The sequence below is a fragment of the Acomys russatus genome, chromosome 29, assembly GCF_903995435.1.
Source record: "Acomys russatus chromosome 29, mAcoRus1.1, whole genome shotgun sequence".
Lineage (NCBI taxonomy): Eukaryota > Metazoa > Chordata > Mammalia > Rodentia > Muridae > Acomys > Acomys russatus.
The window spans coordinates 41,533,980-41,550,980 of NC_067165.1; the positions used below are offsets into that span (position 1 = coordinate 41,533,980).

General features: G+C 50.7%; 1 protein-coding gene across 3 annotated transcripts; it reads left to right on the forward strand.

The window, feature by feature from the left end:
* Positions 1 to 422: 422 nt before the first annotated feature.
* Positions 423 to 13,845, forward strand: Eno1 (enolase 1). Of its 3 annotated transcripts, none has more exons than XM_051172169.1 (12): positions 423 to 568; positions 3,678 to 3,771; positions 6,014 to 6,109; positions 7,198 to 7,256; positions 9,421 to 9,490; positions 9,597 to 9,730; positions 10,217 to 10,439; positions 11,195 to 11,392; positions 12,454 to 12,655; positions 12,937 to 13,045; positions 13,166 to 13,224; positions 13,548 to 13,845. In XM_051172169.1, exons 2-12 carry the CDS (start codon positions 3,687 to 3,689, stop codon positions 13,615 to 13,617), a joined length of 1,305 nt encoding a protein of 434 aa, XP_051028126.1. In that variant the 5' UTR covers positions 423 to 568; positions 3,678 to 3,686; the 3' UTR covers positions 13,618 to 13,845. The 3 variants fall into 3 exon arrangements, with proteins under 3 accessions (XP_051028126.1, XP_051028125.1, XP_051028124.1); XM_051172168.1 differs by lacking the exons at positions 423 to 568; positions 7,198 to 7,256 and adding exons at positions 885 to 1,019; positions 6,843 to 6,901; XM_051172167.1 differs by lacking the exon at positions 423 to 568 and adding an exon at positions 885 to 1,019.
* The last annotated feature ends 3,156 nt before the right edge of the window (positions 13,846 to 17,001 follow it).

Consider the following 17,001-nt stretch of genomic DNA (forward strand, 5'->3'; position numbering starts at 1 on the left):
GAGGAAAAAGGTATTAATTCTTTCAAGAAAAACACACTACCAGGGATAAAAAATGAACTCACACCGGGGTGGCCCACCGAAGAACTTAAGGAAGTTCTAAAGAGTACGGAGGAGCGGCTGGGTGTAACAGCAATATTGCCCTTACGGAACGCGAGTGGGATCTGTGGGGTTCAATACCCTATAGACAATAATAAAATGACTAGGTATTATTAAGGGAAAGTTCACTTTCCCTTCGCTACTTTTTCCTGGGGCTCACCACAGCAAGGACAAAAGGACAGGGTCACCTTGGCTGATGGCACCAGACAGGCAGGACGAGATTTCGCGGGGGTGGGGAGGGGGCGCAGTGCGCAGGCGCACTGTGTCAATAACCCCGGACAACCCCCTCCCCCTCCCCGATCCGCGTGGAAGTGAGGCCCGGCCACGCTGCGAGTCATCGTTTCCACGCCGCCAGGGTCTCCCTCACCTCGCGGCCGGGGAAGGCCACTGGAGGGCCCAGCCGCGAAGGTCATCAGCAAGGTCGTGGGCAGGACGTGCGGCGCGGCCACGCCGAGTGCGTGTGGGACTCGGAGTACGTGCCGCGGCCCCAAGCCCTCATGCCGGCCGCGCCGCCCCGCCCCGCCCCGCATCCGGGCTCAGTAGACCCTCAGCTAGGCCCCTCGCTCGCAGCGGGAGGCTCGCCCGGCATTCCGACTATGCCACAGGCGGGCGAGGCCCGGGCAGGAGCGACAACCCCCGCCTCCCGCGGCCTTCGCCCCTAGTCTCTGCAGGCCAAACGGCGGCCACAGTCACTGTCTCCATCTGGAGTGACGGGAGGCTGGCCCAATAGAGAGGCGGCACGGAGGGGGAAGGGCGGGCCCAGAAGGCGAGAAGTGGGCGGGGCGTCGCGGGCTGAATAGGAAGTCAGAGTGGGAGGTGCTTAGAGCTGCTCAGGAACTGGGGCGGGCACACGTCTCTCCTTAACGCTCTCCTCGGTTTCTACAGAAACCTCTTTCTTTCCTGCGCGGCGATCGGAAGGCCAGGTAGGGTCCGGGTGGGCCTTGAGAGCATCGTCTCGCCCACGAGCTCCGCTGAGGGGACGGATGTGCACGTGCACTCCAACCCCCCTCCCCCAGTCTGGGCGCGGGTCATTTACCCGGGGGAAAACTTGGGGTCAGCCTCGTGGAAGGACGCGGGGTCTTGGAGAGGGAGGTGCAGGTCTACCTGTGATTACCGAACTTCAGGATTGCAATTTAATTGTGGTCCCAAGCCAGGGATGGTCGAGGCGGTGCAGAGTAGAGAAGTGTTGGCTAAACTCTCTGTAAATAAGTAGAAGGGTTTGGAGGGAGAGAACGACTTGACCTCACGATGCTCGATAAAGCCCTTCTCAAAATGGAAGGGACGGAAACAAGGATGCCCAAGAGACAGCGGCGCTGCTCCCCCCCACCCCCCCGGAGATCGTCCTTGGGCTGTGGCGCCTGGACCGCAATCTAGCGTCACTGGGCGGGCGGGAGTGGTCCAACCCATTTCTGCTTCGGAATATTACTGACCAGTGGGTGTCGGCTAGGTATTTATTCTAGAGGAAGTTGCAGCAGTCCCGTTGGATAATTGGAAAGCCCGCAGGAGACCTCGCCCCAGTTAAGCAAGACCTGTGGGCTTCCTGGGTGGTTACTAGCCGGTCTTGAAGTAACTTAAGATGTCTTTAACTAAACTTCCCTGTTCGCTCTGGCCTTGGTAGTGGTGGTCCCTCGGCTGCATTCAGGGTCGGCCAAAGCCAGCCTGTGCTGATAGCCCTGACCTATAGTCCACTGTTCTGCCCTTGGTTCGGAGTTCAATCTAGTAAAAAGGCTGAGGCGGTGAGATTTTTCCCTGGGGTAAAGACAACTTGCTGCCCAGGCTAAAGATGGACATGGTGGAAATAGAGAGGCAACTCCTACAGGTTGTCGAAGTAACACAGTGCACGATGCCACGTGGTTGCTTCTCTGTGCTGATGCACACATAAAAAGCCAGCACTGGGGGGAGCTGAGGCAGGACGATCACTGAGTTGAGGTCAGCCTGGGGATGAGACGACAAAGAGAATGACATTTTTTTTTTGTTTTTTTTCGAGACAGGGCTACTCTGTGTAGCCTTGGCCATCCTGGACTCACTTTGTAGACCAGGCTGGCCTCGAACTCACAGCGATCCGTCTGCCTCTGCCTCCCAAGTGCTGGGATTAAAGGTGTGCACCACGAGAATGACATTTAAACTTAGTGTCGTCTACAAAAATGTTTGAAAGGCACAGTAAATAATTGATGTTGTGTAGCTGCAGATAAGAAGTGGATATGTTTTGTAACAAGGTAAAAAGCTAATGCGTGTCTTGGTTAGTGTATAAATAATCCATTGTCTCACAAAAGAGAAGACCAAAGCAGTAATAACCACTGCTGCTTCAGGGCTTGCCAGAGAAAGGTGTGGGGGACCTAGTTAGATGGCGCCTTCTGAATGCTGATGGTCTTGTCTCATCCAGTTTAATTCTAGAAGCTTTGTGGTAGCATTCTTTGATGGAAAGCTGCTGGGGGAGAAAGGGGCATTCTTTAAAGACTTGTGGTGGCCTAATACCCTCTTCCTCTCAGGCCGCTGTGTACTTCAACCCTTCCATAGCGCTCATTCATGGAGACTTCTCTTTAATGAGATAAAATTCCCTTCCGAAAGATACAAACCAGAAGACATGGCTGTTGCCTAAATATGGCGGTGGGGATTGAGTCCAGGACTACTGCCCACGTGCTAGCCAAAACTAGCAGACAACCGCCACCAGACCAGAAAATGGCAGGACTGCTGATCACAGACAGGAGTTAGGTGTTTCTGGTGCTAAGCTTCTTACCGCTTAACAAATGTGTATCAACTGAGTGGGTGCAGTTTTATCTAGGAATTTCCCCCACAATGTGCTAGCTTATAATATCATTTCCTGAAAATCTGCAGGTTTTGGGATTTCTTTGTGTAGTCTTGGCTGTCCAGGACTCACTTCTTACACCAGGCTGGCTTCGAACTCAGATCCCTCTGCCTCCCAAGTGCTGGGATTGCAAGTTTTGAGCATCTTAACCTCGCTTTACATGCTGCCGCCTTGTGACCTTTGTGCCCTTTCTCCATTGTTTCTTCCTAGTCCCTTCGCATTTTGAATCCTGTATGCAGCCAGGACAGCATTGTATCCACTTGGAGGACTGAGCATTGGTTTGGTTTGGTGTTTGGCCCCACTAGTGCTTTCAGTCTCCAGCCATTTACTTTTTTTCTTCCATCTACACCCTAGTCCTGCTGAGGAATCCACACCAGGACTCTCTGAGCGTGAAGCGCACATTGGCTCTTGAATTTCTCTCAGCCCTGGGCAATGCCACATGAGCACCAGCCCTTTACCTCCAACCTGCTTTCTTTATTATTTTTTTTATAAAAACTTGTTTTTATTTACTCATAGGGTTGTGGCATAGGACACTTGGGTTCAGAGGGCAATCAGCAGGGGTGGTTTTCTCACAGTGCCAGCACTGGCCTGGCCTGCTCCTCAAGGAGTGGCCCTCACTACTCTCCCCAGGCTCCCTTTGATAAGCAACCTTCCTGAGTGTAAGACGTAGCCCATTTGTTCTCTGCTAAGTCCAGGATTCCTCAGAAGTGATCTGAATGAATTAACATTCTGTGTTACAATTTGTGGAGAATATGAACTGTTTTTCCCCCTACAGAAATTCACCATGTCTATTCTTAAGATTCAAGCCAGAGAGATCTTTGACTCTCGTGGGAATCCCACTGTTGAGGTTGATCTCTACACTGCAAAAGGTATGTGCCTACTTTGTTTCCATTATTTTTTTTTTTCCTACCACGTTTCATTGAGAATGGCCAGGGTAGCAAGGCAAAAGTCCTGTCTACTCTAATCCCTTCTGTCTCATGGCCTTCCCTCAGCTGAGATTACAGGCCTGTGCCACCATGCCCAGTTCTGCTTCTTGGTATGTAAGACAGGATGTGGGTTAGGTACCTCATTGGGGCAGAGAAGGACAGTGAGGACTTAAGCCCTTGTTCCAAAAATGGGCCCATGATCCTCCAGCGTCACAGCCTGCTATGATCAAATTAGCAGGCGAGCATGACAGGGCTGGTGTGGTTAGCTTCTCCAATGGGACAGTGTTAGTTATTATGGGCTTCTGGGACAGCATGGAAACTTTTTTTTTTTTAAAGATTTATTTATTTATTATGTATCTCCTATATATGGTTGTGAGCCACCATGTGGTTGCTGGGAATTGAACTCAGGACCTCTGGAAGAGCAGACAGTGTTCTTAACCTCTGAGCCACCTCTCCAGGCCTAGCCTGGAAACTCTTATTCTAGGACAAGTTTCCCAAGGTGGGGGTATTAGACTGGGCATACTTAACCTATCATGAATTTGGCAGAGTGCACTGATGTGGGAGGCCCTAAGTTCTAATCACAGTACTGCAAAAAAAAAAAGCCCTTATAGATTAAGAAACTGGCTGTAGAGATGGCTCAGAGGTTAAGAGCACTGGCTGTTCCTCCAAAGGTCCTGAGTTCAATTCCCAGCAACCACATGGTAACACAACAACCATCTATAATGTGATCTGATGCTGCCTTCTGGTGTGCATAAAAGAAACTGGCTGGGTATGGCAGCTATCCCTTCAAGCTCAGCACATGGAGCCTGGTATATGAGAATTGCCAGTTTTGAGGCCAGCCTGGCTTTTATTGCATGCTTTTCTACTCAAAGAAGGCCCTGTGCTAGCTCCAGCTGTGTATTCAGAGATGCATGTAGTGGGTGCAGTGGTAAAGGAACCTGAGGAAGATGGCACACGGTCCAGCAGAGCTCACCAGGACCTGCCAGGCAGAGCTGACTCACTGTCTGAGTCACCAGAGCCCAGCCCTTCCTGCCCATCCTCCCATCGCTCAGAAAAGAAGGCTCCTCCATCAAGTCTTCAGCAAGAGTCTGCTTGTGTGCTGCCATTGGCTTGGCTGTGTGTTCCTGGGTGAATAACAAGAACGCTAGGTTCTGTCAGGCATCAAATACCAAGTAACGAGAAGGTGGGAGGTCACCTTAACAGGACAGCCTAGCTGTCCTAGACCTCAGACCAGACTGGACTCAAACACATGACTATCTACCTCCCCAGCCAGAAGCTGGCATTTTCTGCACTGATATAATTTTAATGTACCACAATGAGTGGCTTAAATATCTTTTGAGCAACTAGGGAGACTCAGTTAGAAAGATGCTGCCATGCAGCCACGGAACCCTAGCACCCCCATAAAAATCTAGGTCTGGTGGTATACGCCTGTGATCATAGCACTGCAGAGACAGACATGGAAGGATCCCCAGCATCAGGTTGGTAACCTCCAGGTTCTGTGAGACCCTGAGGCAAAAAATAATAATGTAGCCGATTGTGGTTGAGCAGCAGAAAATCTCAGCTGGGTACACGCGAGTTTGAGGCCAGCCTGGTCTACAGAGTGAGACCAGGACAGCCAGGGCTACACAGAGGACCCTGTCTCATAAAACCAAAAAAGGAAAAAAAAAAGATTAAGGACAGCCAGAGCAGCACAATGAGATCCTAGTTAGCAACTTTTAGTTCAACATTTAAAGTGTAGAGAGTAGAGTTTGTTATCCCATGTTCATGATTCCCCAGAAATGTCTGGGCCCCTGTAATCCCTCAGCAACAAGCCCTAGACTCCACCCTGGCTTCACCTAGGCTAGAAATGTGACTATATAGGAAGCCAGGGCTGGTGGCCGACATGGCTGCCTGGCAGGTCCCCAGAGCGCTGGCATCATGTGTGCTGGGTCTGTAGTAGATGCTAAAGGGCCGATGAAGAAGGCGCGGTGCCTCTGAGTCTAGATGGTCTGGCTGAGGGGGGGCCTGGACCCGAACTATTCCTTTCTGATTGCTAGTTTTGTTTGCTTGGTTTTTAAGCATGCAAGGGCCCAAGTGGCTTCAAACACACAGATCCGTGCTACTTCTACCTCCTGTGTGTTGCGATTACTGGCATGTGCCACACTCAGTGATGTATTTTTAATCGTTTTTCCCACCTCTATTCCAGGTCTGTTCCGAGCTGCTGTGCCCAGTGGTGCCTCCACTGGCATCTACGAAGCCCTAGAACTCCGTGACAATGATAAGACACGCTTCATGGGGAAGGGTAAGGCTAGGAACTTCCATCCCGTGTCCACACACTAGGCCCTTCCCTAGGACTTCACTCGTGTCAGTGCTGAGCACTGTTGTCACATGCAAAGGCCAGCAAGGTAGCTTACAAATGCCCACCTTCCCAAGCCTGGAACCTTGGTATGAAACCACTGGGAGACAGGTCACTAATGTGTAAATAGTCCCCTCCCTCCCAGAGGGGTTTAACCTTGGGGAAAAACCACCTTCAATGGGGAGAAGTTTCTGTTGGCCTGGTGGCAGGCATGACCTGGGCAAACCAGCTCCCAGTCCACCCTGTCAGACTGACCCTGGTGTGGTCCTGCCCGTCTGTAAATGGAATCTGCATGCCCAAGGTACAGCGCAACACACAGAATGGGCCTGCCTGCCTTCCCTGGGGCAACGTTAGCCCTGTAAGCTGAAGACCCCAGACAAAATGTTACTGTAACCCACACCCACATGTCAGTGATGCTGAGAAAAGGTCTCAAGGGAAGGTTGTACTCACTGGGTGTCATGAGTGCTTGTCTCTGAATAAGCCACAAAGCCTCTCAGACCTCTATAGCTGGGTAGATGTGATCCCCCCCCCCTCCGCCATGCTATTGAGCCAGCCAGAGTTAAGAGGCCTGAATCCGGAAGTGCTCCTGCCTTCTTTCCTCACTTTCCTTGCTCTGTGTCCTCGGAAGCCTGTTCTCCTGAGTCTCTTTTTTCCTTCTCTATTCACCTCTTCTGGGCAGGAGTCTCCAGACCTGTTAAGTATGTTAATGAGTTCCTGGCACCAGCCTTGTGCACTCAGGTAACACACTGGGCGACCTAGGTGTGCAGCTGGTCTTCCCAGTGCATGGTCCTGAACTAACGCCCCTCAGATGACTCTGGGCTGATAACTCTTGGTGTGGCTCTAACCCCCTGGGTCTAGGGAAGAGCACTCAGACTGGGCCAAACAGCCCCTTCTGGGGGAAACTGAGGGATGGGGCTTTACGGAGGTCCTGTGGAGGGTCCTTAGGCTTGGGCCCACGACTCCGGTGCTCCAGCAAGGCTGCTTGAGCCTGCGTATTGTAATTCTGTCAGTAATTTCATGATTGTTCCTTCTAGGTGTCTCAAAGGCTGTTGAGCACATCAATAAAACTATTGCACCTGCTCTGGTTAGCAAGGTAGGACCCACCTCCTGCTTACTACTGTGTAGCAGTACCACCAGAGCCAGGCACAGGCCTTTCCTGTTCAGAAGAGCTTATTCTGAGAGCTTTGGAAGCTGCATGAGTCTGCGGTGCCTGCTGCCTGTGTGCTGTAGCTGCTTCTGATAACCCCTGAAGACTGGGGCGGGTGGAGTGTGGCATGGTTGGCATCCTTCCTTCCCTGTGTTCTGACCTTGGGAGCAAGTTTTGATAGTGGCTTGCAGGACATGTGGGACATTGTCCATGGTAGATAGGACATTAGGATTTGGTTTGTTATTAATGTTGGGACTGGGAGGGAATAGGGCTCAGTTGGGGCCCAAGCTATAGCCCCAAGCACCACTGGCTTGGGTATGTGCCTGCAATTCTGGTATTGGGAGACAGGCAGAGCTCAACCCCTAACCCCATCTTATTTGATGCATGTCTTCATACTGTGTGCAAAGCCCTGAAGTCGAATCATTACCAGCATTAAGAAAAAATCCTTGGGCTGGAGAGATGGCTCAGAGGTTAAGAGCACTGGCTGGTCTTCCATAGGTCCTGAGTTCAATTCCCAGCAACTACATGGTGGCTTACCACCGTCTACAATGAGATCTGGTGCCGTCTTCCTGATGCAGGCAGAATAGTGTATAAATAGTAAACCTTTACAAAACCGTATTTCGGCTACAAGAAAAGCGCAGTGGAACAGGACTTGCTGCGCTTCAAGAGGATCTGGGTTTGGTTCCAGCATCAATGTCAGGTGGCTCACCTGTGACTCCTGTTGTGAGCGAGATGTGCCAGCAGGGCCAGAATTGTGTACAGAATCCTTCTCAAGTCACCTCTCAGGAAGATGTTGGCCTTCTAACTGTGTGCTAATATCCAGTCCCTCCCTATACCAACCACTCACTTGTCCCTAGCCAGCCCGTGTAATGCTATATAATTGGTTCTGCTTGTCTGGTCTCCAGACAATTGCTCATTACGGCTCTGACTGTGGCCTCTGCTCCAGTCTCATGGGCACCCCCTTGTACACTGTATTCTTTGTGCCTTCATCGCTAGGCCTTCCCCTTCACACTTTACTCTCGGGGACACATTTAAGGCTAGCTACAGTGAGGCCTAGCCTCTGGGAGCTCTTCTGCTTCAAGTGCTTGCCTTATTCAGCAACGCCTTGTCAAAACAGCAAGGTGGCAGAACATTCACGCAGCATTCCAGAGGCAGAGGTAAGCAGATCTCTGAGTTTGAAGCCTGACAGATCAACAAAGAAAGTCTGTCCCAAAGGATACTTAGCATGTGTACATTTTTGCGCACTACATGTGTGTTTGGTGCATGGTAAGATAGCCAGAAAAGACCATCATCTTCCGCAACTATAGTCCCCGGCAGTTGTGAACTACCAAGGGCTCATGAGAGCTGATCCATCTCTAACGCCCTCCTCTCCCACATCCACACACATGGTTTTTGGTTGAAGTAGTCTGAGCCAGTTCAAATGTAAGTTTATATCAACTAAACATCCCCTCCTTTTTCCAATTTATTTTCTTATGCAGTATTCTGCCTGCAGGCCAGAAAGAAGGCACCAGTTCTCATTATAGATAGATACCTGTGAGCCACCATGTGGTTGCTGGGAATTAAACTCACAACCTTTGGAAGAACAACCAGTGTTTATAACCTCTGAGCCTCCGGCCCCAAAATAGCCTTTTATTTATTTTTAAATCAATTGCTTTGATAGGTGATCCAGGACTACCTACATATTCCCCTCAGCAGACAGTTGAAGTCTTTGTCATTTGTCTTGGCAAAGAGGGACAGTCTTAGTCTGTGCAGGGCCATGTTTAGCTGAGCAAAAAGCTTTATGCTTCGTTTTTGTTTAAGAACGCCCTTGTTGGTGGTGACACTTTACAGTGTGTGCCACACACATGACCTTGTGTTTGTGTGACCTGGATCTCTAAGGTAGACTGTAGTCTATTGTGAGCCCAGGAAAATGCTGGAGGCTGTTATTAGGCCAAGTCAAGCTTCGTTTTGTTTCCTGCCCCATCCTTCTCTTTGGCGCTGGGGGCTGAGCCACTCCTAGCCCCTTGGCCTACAGACTGAGTGCATACAATGGCCCCATTCTAAAGTGCTGCTTGGCGGGAGAGTGGCAGTCGTGGACACCCTGGGCCTCACCTTCCCGTGTCCCCTACAGCAACTGAATGTTACGGAGCAAGAGAAGATTGACAAGCTGATGATCGAGATGGACGGCACCGAGAATAAATGTGAGCAGCGCGAGCTGGGCCTTTATCGTGACTTAGTGTGCAGCGGGCCAGCGGAAGGAAGGCTGCTGAGACATGGCTTCCATTTACCAGTTTTATTTTATTCTAGCTAAATTCGGTGCAAATGCCATCCTGGGCGTGTCCCTGGCTGTCTGCAAAGCGGGTGCTGTGGAAAAGGGGGTGCCCCTTTACCGTCACATCGCTGACTTGGCTGGCAACCCTGAAGTTATCCTCCCAGTCCCAGTGAGTAGCTTCTTGTCTTATTTCAGTTCTGTTGGTGCAGTAAAATATTCCAAGAGCTCAGTTTCTAAATGAATCATTGCAGGGAGGTCAGGTCAGCAGAGGAGCGTCACATTTTACAGTCGGAAGCAGAATGAAGCTAGGCTGTGGTGCACACATTTGGTCTCAGGCAGGTGGCTCTCTGGTCTTTAGAGTGGCCTAGTTCCAATCAAGACAGTGTCCCCATAGGCATGCCAACAGGCCACATGGTCCAGGCAGGCAGTCCCTCTACAGGACTCCTTCCACATCGTACTTGCGTTGGGTTAATGATTCTTCCTATTAGAGTCCCAGCCCAGAGGCTCAGAGAAGGCTGGTTTTCAGAAGAAGACTAGTCAGCATTGTACAGCCATCCCCACCCTCTGCCGCTCGGTTTCTCTGAGCAGGTGGTGGCTGTTGAGTCAGACTGTGGGCTCTGGTGGGTGTCCCACTGCTTTCCTGTGCTTCTCCCAGGCCTTCAATGTGATCAACGGGGGCTCTCATGCTGGTAACAAGCTGGCTATGCAGGAGTTCATGATCCTCCCTGTGGGCGCCTCCTGTTTCCGGGAAGCCATGCGCATTGGAGCAGAGGTTTACCACAACCTGAAGAATGTCATCAAGGAGAAATACGGCAAGGATGCCACCAACGTGGGTGATGAGGGCGGATTTGCACCTAACATCCTGGAGAACAAAGAAGGTGAGAGCTGTCCCCGTGTACCTGGCAATTTGGGATCAAGACTGATGACAGTCTTTAGGAGCAAGAGCTTTGGGTTGTTTTGTCCCAGTTTTTCCCATCTTATTGGAGGTGGCTGGAGACAGGTACTAGATCCCCTAGAGTTAGAGATGGTAATGTCACCATTTGGGTGCTGGCCTTTCTGGGAGAGCCGCAAAGTGCTCTTAACCACTGAGCCATCTCCCAGGCCAGCAACTTTATTTGGTCCCATTTTAATTTTGTGTGTGTGGGTGCGCCCGGCGTATATGGGCATCAAGGTCTCTCCTTTCTTTCACCTTGGCCTGAGGGGTTGCGTGTGTGGTGTTGGACCCGCCCCTTTACCAGCCACCTCACTGGCCTTTTGTGGCCTGTTCGGCCTGTGTGAGATGGACTTCATTGTGACTGGTGGGGTCACTGGCGGGCAGCAGGAGCCGTGTCTCTGCTCTTGGCAGCCGTGACTTGAGGTAGCCCTTGCTCAGGCCTCCCTCTTGGATCCCAGCCTCTCTGTTCTATTTAAAGCCAGTCAGTCCCCAGGACAGCTGATCTTAGCCAGTCACTGTCACTGGCTTGGCCAGCGCTCAATTCAGAATCATTGGCAGTGTTGGAGTTGATGTGACTTTGTCACTTGCACGACCCCCAGCAGGCCCCTGATCCATGGCCAGGACAGTGCGTTGTGCCCTGTTTGACAGCTTTTCCTGTGAAGTCTGACTTCCATCTGTTGCCACCTTTGCCTTTTCCAGCACTGGAGCTGCTGAAAAACGCAATTGCAAAGGCCGGCTACACTGAGCAGGTCGTCATCGGCATGGACGTGGCTGCCTCTGAGTTCCATAGGTCTGGCATGTATGACCTGGACTTCAAGTCTCCTGATGACCCCAGCAGGTACATCACACCCGACCAGCTGGCTGACCTGTACAAGTCCTTCATCAAGGATTATCCAGGTGAGTGTCAGGGTCCTGTCCCCCTTCCTCTCCCTGTCCCAGCGGCAGTTCCTAGTCAGGGTTCTGGGCCATGAGGCTTCACACCAGCTCTTGGAGACATGCTGACCTTGAAATAGGGTCAACACGTTCAGGCTTTAATTTTAGGCCAGATGTTGTGGTACATGTCCTTAGTCATAGAGGTAGATCTCTGAGTTGGAGGCCCATGTAAGTTCCAGGCAAGCTAGTGAGACACTGCCTCAAATAATTTAAACATGGGGGCGGGGAGTTTGTCATCGATGGAGAGATGTAACAGGAAAATTTCAAGTTCAAGGTGACTGTTACAAACACTGTCTTACAACAGAATTAAGCCGTCCCTCTAATCGTTCAGGAGACTGGGGCAGGAATTCCAAAGCCATTCTGGGCTGCATCTGGACAGATTTTCTCAAAAGAAGGGTATCCATTTTGGTGCTAGGAACAAAGCTCAGGGTCTCATCAGGCACTTACCTACAGTCTCCGCTCCCGCTTGCATCTGAATGTTCAGATTTGTGCGTGTTTGGCAGTCAGGTTCCTGGGCATGCATTGCTCGGTGCTGCAGCTGCACGCTGCCCTCCCCTCTTTTCTTTTGTTTTTTGAGACAGGGTCTCTGTGTAGTCCTGGATCCACTTGCTTCTGCCTCCTGAGTGCTGGGATTAAAGGTGTGTACTATCACACCTAGTAAATGCTGCCCTTTAAGAAGAAATCCAGGGAGCTAAGACGGCTCAGTGGTTAGGAGTATTGGTCTATTCTTCCAGCACACCCTGGTCCAATTCCCAGCAACCACATGGCGCCTAACAACCATCTATAATGAGGTCTAGTGCACATGCAGAGAGAATACTCATATACATTAAATAAATAAATCTTTTTAGAAGGAGAAGAAATCCAAAGCCAGGATCACAGTTCTAGGTCAAACAGAATGGTGCAACAAAATCAAAATGCCCTTTAAAGAGAGAGACAGCAAGCCCTAGGCTCATGAGAGAGGAAGGAAAGGTGGTGCCCTAGGACCACAGCCAGGCCCACACCGATGACGTGTCTCCTTTTCTTAGTGGTGTCCATTGAAGACCCCTTTGACCAGGACGACTGGGAAGCTTGGCGGAAGTTCACAGATACTGCGGGCATCCAGGTGGTCGGGGATGACCTCACCGTGACCAACCCTAAGCGGATTGCCAAGGCTGTGGGCGAGAAGTCCTGCAACTGCCTCCTGCTCAAAGTGAACCAGATCGGCTCTGTGACCGAGTCTCTGCAGGCGTGAGTAGCCTGGGGAGGGGCTTCTGGGGCTGAATCCCAAGGGATGCAGTGATAAACATTGGCCCTGATCCTTGTGGTTTAGCATCATTGCAAAGACACTGAAAGTTCTGTCTCTGTTGAGTCTGATGTCATAGTGTGGACATACAGATGAACAGACCTGGGGCTGCGAGCTTCCAGGGGTGGGGGGCCAGGGGGACTGGCCACCAAGGCTGTGGCTCAGGCATGAAAACCATTCAATACAAGGTGAATGGTCATGTGATCTGACTCCTGCCCTTTCGTAGGTGTAAGCTGGCCCAGTCCAACGGCTGGGGCGTCATGGTATCCCATCGCTCTGGGGAGACTGAGGACACTTTCATCGCTGACCTGGTGGTGGGCCTCTGCACTGGGCAGGTAAGAGCTGCTGGCTTGGGTGTGGTTTGGAAGGTTGTTCCTCATTGGTGGTGGCTAGGCGTTTGTCCGTGTCTCTTGTTGTTTCCTTCGCTAATGATGACTTTCCCGTTGTCCCTCCAGATCAAGACTGGTGCCCCCTGCCGATCTGAGCGCCTGGCCAAGTACAATCAGATCCTTAGGTAAAGACACTTTCTAATGCCAGCAGGGAGATAGGTGGGTGTGCTCGCTTAGTTGACGCCATCATGAACAAGGCACAGACCCTGTAAGTTAGTTGGTGGTGTGCCTGTGCTGTGCTGCCATCCTCTGGTGGGAACAGGACAAGATGAGTGACAGTAGATGTGCCATCTTCCTCCTGGGCATAGTCATTACCTCCCTATGGAGCCCAGTTTTGTTGAGCTTCTCCCTCCGTGTGCTGGGGTTAACAGGCATGGACCACCATACCCAATACTAGAACTAACTTTGTTTTTTTGTTTTGCTTGTTTCCTCTCCTTTGTTCGCCAAGAATCGAGGAAGAGCTGGGCAGCAAGGCCAAGTTTGCTGGCAGGTCCTTCAGGAACCCCCTGGCAATGTAGAGTCCTGGAGCCACCAGCAGCTTAGATCCTGTCCCTGACGTCATCGAGGCGGCTTGTCCTGTCCATGGCACTGCTTCCTTAGGCCACCTGGAGCCCTGCTGGAAACCCCAGCCTTGTAGTCATGTGATTGGTCCAAGTCATTGTTTCTGTCACCTCACTTACTTTCCAGCTAGTGTCTGGAGCCCTTGTGCCTCCAGTGTAGTTTCTAGGGTGGCCACAGGCAAGGCCCCCCCCCCCAGTGGTTCTACACGCAAAATAAAAGCCGCAGTAACCCTTGAGCACTGCTTGTGAGTGGGTGAGGCTGGCCCTTCTGGGAGTCTCATTGGTGATGGCCTGGTATGGAGAAGCCTGGAGGCTCTGGGTTTCTGCTAAGGGCTGTCTGTCGAGCTGTTAGGACACACACTGGGAACGAGAATGACCTACATGGAAGAACTCCTAGCAGGAAGATGGCCAGCCATCCCTGGCAGAACATGTACACGTACGGTGGGGGCAGCGCACACATGGATGTAGTTAGAACCTGAAGCACTACCTGAGCCCAGTGTGAGGGAGCTCTGCCCGTCAGAAGGCCCTCTGGGCATCTGGCTTCACTACGGAGTAGGACCACTAGGGGGCGATCGTAGTGGCTGACTTCTGTAACCATGGGTCATGTTGGGTGAGAGAACCTGTGCTCATGCACACCCACACTGAGGCATGCTGGGAATGTCCAGCATTTCCTTAGGAAGACAGGAGAAGTTGATAGAAGCTGGATGGAGTTCTTGGCTAGTGTGCACAAGCTGCATTCAGACCTAAGGACGATAGAGGAAAGGTGGAATTAGCAGCAAATGGTTTTAGCTGCTGCCCCAGGGACATGGGTTCCAATCCGTTGGTCACCATCTGAATCCTCATATGCAATTTCCCAAAAGAACAGATTCACATCCTAGCATTCAGCTATCCCTTTACAAGGCTTAACATCTATTCTGAAGCTGGGTTCTGTGGCCCATACCCGCTCTTGAGGATTACTGTAAGATCAAAGCTGTGTGCTCTGCATTGGTCCTGCTGAGGGCAGCATATTAGCATTGCAGAGAGAAGGTGTGTCACTGTATCACACTGGCTGTCCCTGAAGTCGACCTAGTGTGCCCGGGAGTTTCGAGTTTCTTTGTCTCCCCGGTGCTGGGATTTAAAGGCTTACACCACCACAACCGGCTTCATTATTTTACATATACTAAACTGATTAGCATTCAGTAGCAAGTGCAATTTGACATGTTTTAACAAGCACACAGGCCTAGAGATGGCTCAGCAACTCAGACCACTTAGTGCTTTTCAAGACAACCCAGGTTTGGTTCCTAACACCCAAATGGTGTAGCTTTAGGGTCCAAAAAAAAATCTAAGGTCCCATTCTGGCCCCATTGCACAGACACATGCGGGCAAAATACACATATACATAAAATAAAAATGGCATGACAGGCCATTCCCCAGCCCCAACCCAGGAAACCTTTGCTTTCCTGGAGTTTCTTTGTAAACCTGCCTGTCCTCAAACCTGCCTGCCAGGCTTTTGCTTTCTTTGACATTAATTCACTAGAGTGTACCTCAGGCCAGAAGGTGTCTGAGTCCTCTGGAGCTGGAGTTTCAGTTACAGGCCACCCAGCATGGAACTGAGTTTAGGTCCTCTGGAAGAATAGGGCTTTTAAATGAATATTCTCCGGCTCCTTTCTGTTATATGTAAAGGAATTCAAAACATGGCTGGTCTGGCAAGAGAATACTCTTCTTCCAAGGGTCCTGAGCTCAATTCCCAGCAACCACATAGTGCTTCATAACCATCTATAAGATCTAGTGCCTTCTGGTGTGCAGGCAAAGCACTGTATACATAATCTTTAAAAAAAAAAAAAAAAGCCAGCCACACAGTGTTTAATTCCAGCACTTGGGAGGCAGAGGCAGGCAGGTCATGTGAGTTCAAGGCCAGCCTGGACTACAAAGCCAGGCCAGGCCAGCTAAGATAACAGAGAACTAAAAAGACAAAACAACAACAAAAAAATTACTTTATAGAAGGAAGCACCCACATTTGAAAGTAATGTCTAATTGAGTGGAAGAAAAGGTGATGAATCAAAGATTTGACAAAATAGGATTCCTCCAGCTCTCAGAAGACAGGAAAGGGAAGCTACTTAAAAGGCAGTTTTACCAAGAAAGTAATGGATTACAGAGAGAGAACTCAGGTAAAGACAAAATGAGCCAGAAAATAAGCCAGAAGATTAGAGCAGATGGCTGAGTTAGAAGCCAAGCAGAGCAATCCCAGGCCGAGAAGTCAGATTGAATAAGTCAGCTGGGAGAAGAGTTTCTAACCAACCCAGAGCTCAGAACAAGTAAGGGTGAGCTCATTAAGCAGTGAGTCTCAGAGGCTGAAAACATTCTAGGCCTGAGGCTAGGAGTTTCCAGGACTAAGCCTAGGTTAGCAGACAGAGGCAGTAAGCCTTCCTGACAAGAATTGAGCCAGGTGACTAAAAGTTACTTTTACAATAACAACAATAATAAGTTATCACTATTATTTCTATTATTAATTGCATAGGTAACAATTTCTGGGTTTGTTTGTTTTAATGAGTAGCACTGGTTCTACATTCCTAGAGGCTGACAATCAGCTGCCTGCTCTGGCAGCTTTGCATTCCCAAGCCTCCTAGGCAGTGTGTGTGTGTGTGTGTGTGTGTGTGTGTGTGTGTGTGTGTGTGTGTGTGTGTGTGTGTGTGTTTGGAACTGAACTGAAGTCCTTGTGTTTGGTAGGCAAGTGCTCTACTGCTGAGCTAAACCTTCAAATCTTGGTCTTTAAAACAAAACAAGGCCAGGCAGCGGTGGCACACGCCCTTAATCCCAGCACTCGGGAAGCAGAGGCAGGCAGATTGCTGTGAGTTCGAGGCCAGCCTGGTCTACAAAGTGAGTCCAGGACAGTCAAGGCTACACACAGCCAAAGCTATACACAGCCGCAGCACAGGATAATGTGTTGGAATTGGATCTCTCCTTCCACCATGTAGATCCCCAGGCTCAAACTCAGATCATGTGGTTTGGCAGAAGGTGCCATTACCTGCAGAGCCCTCCCTCCAGCCCTCTGTAAGGCTTTCCAACCTGGAGCCCTGGTCTGCCATCTGCTGCAGATGGAGAGAGACCCAGCCCTTAGCTGTCCCATTAGCTCTGTACTGCCCAGCATTCACAGGTCTGGTGCTGCAGGGTTTCCTCCCCACTGACAGCTGATGCCTGGTGCCCAAGGTTGGGAGAGGCGCCTGACACATCCTTGACCTCTCCTCTTGTAGGCTGTGACTGTGGGGGCAAGTCAGGCACCTTCCTCAGATTCTCCTTATCAGCCCTCCAGAAGGCCAACCTGGCATTCCTGCTGCAGAATAGAAAGGCTTGGTGATCAGGGCT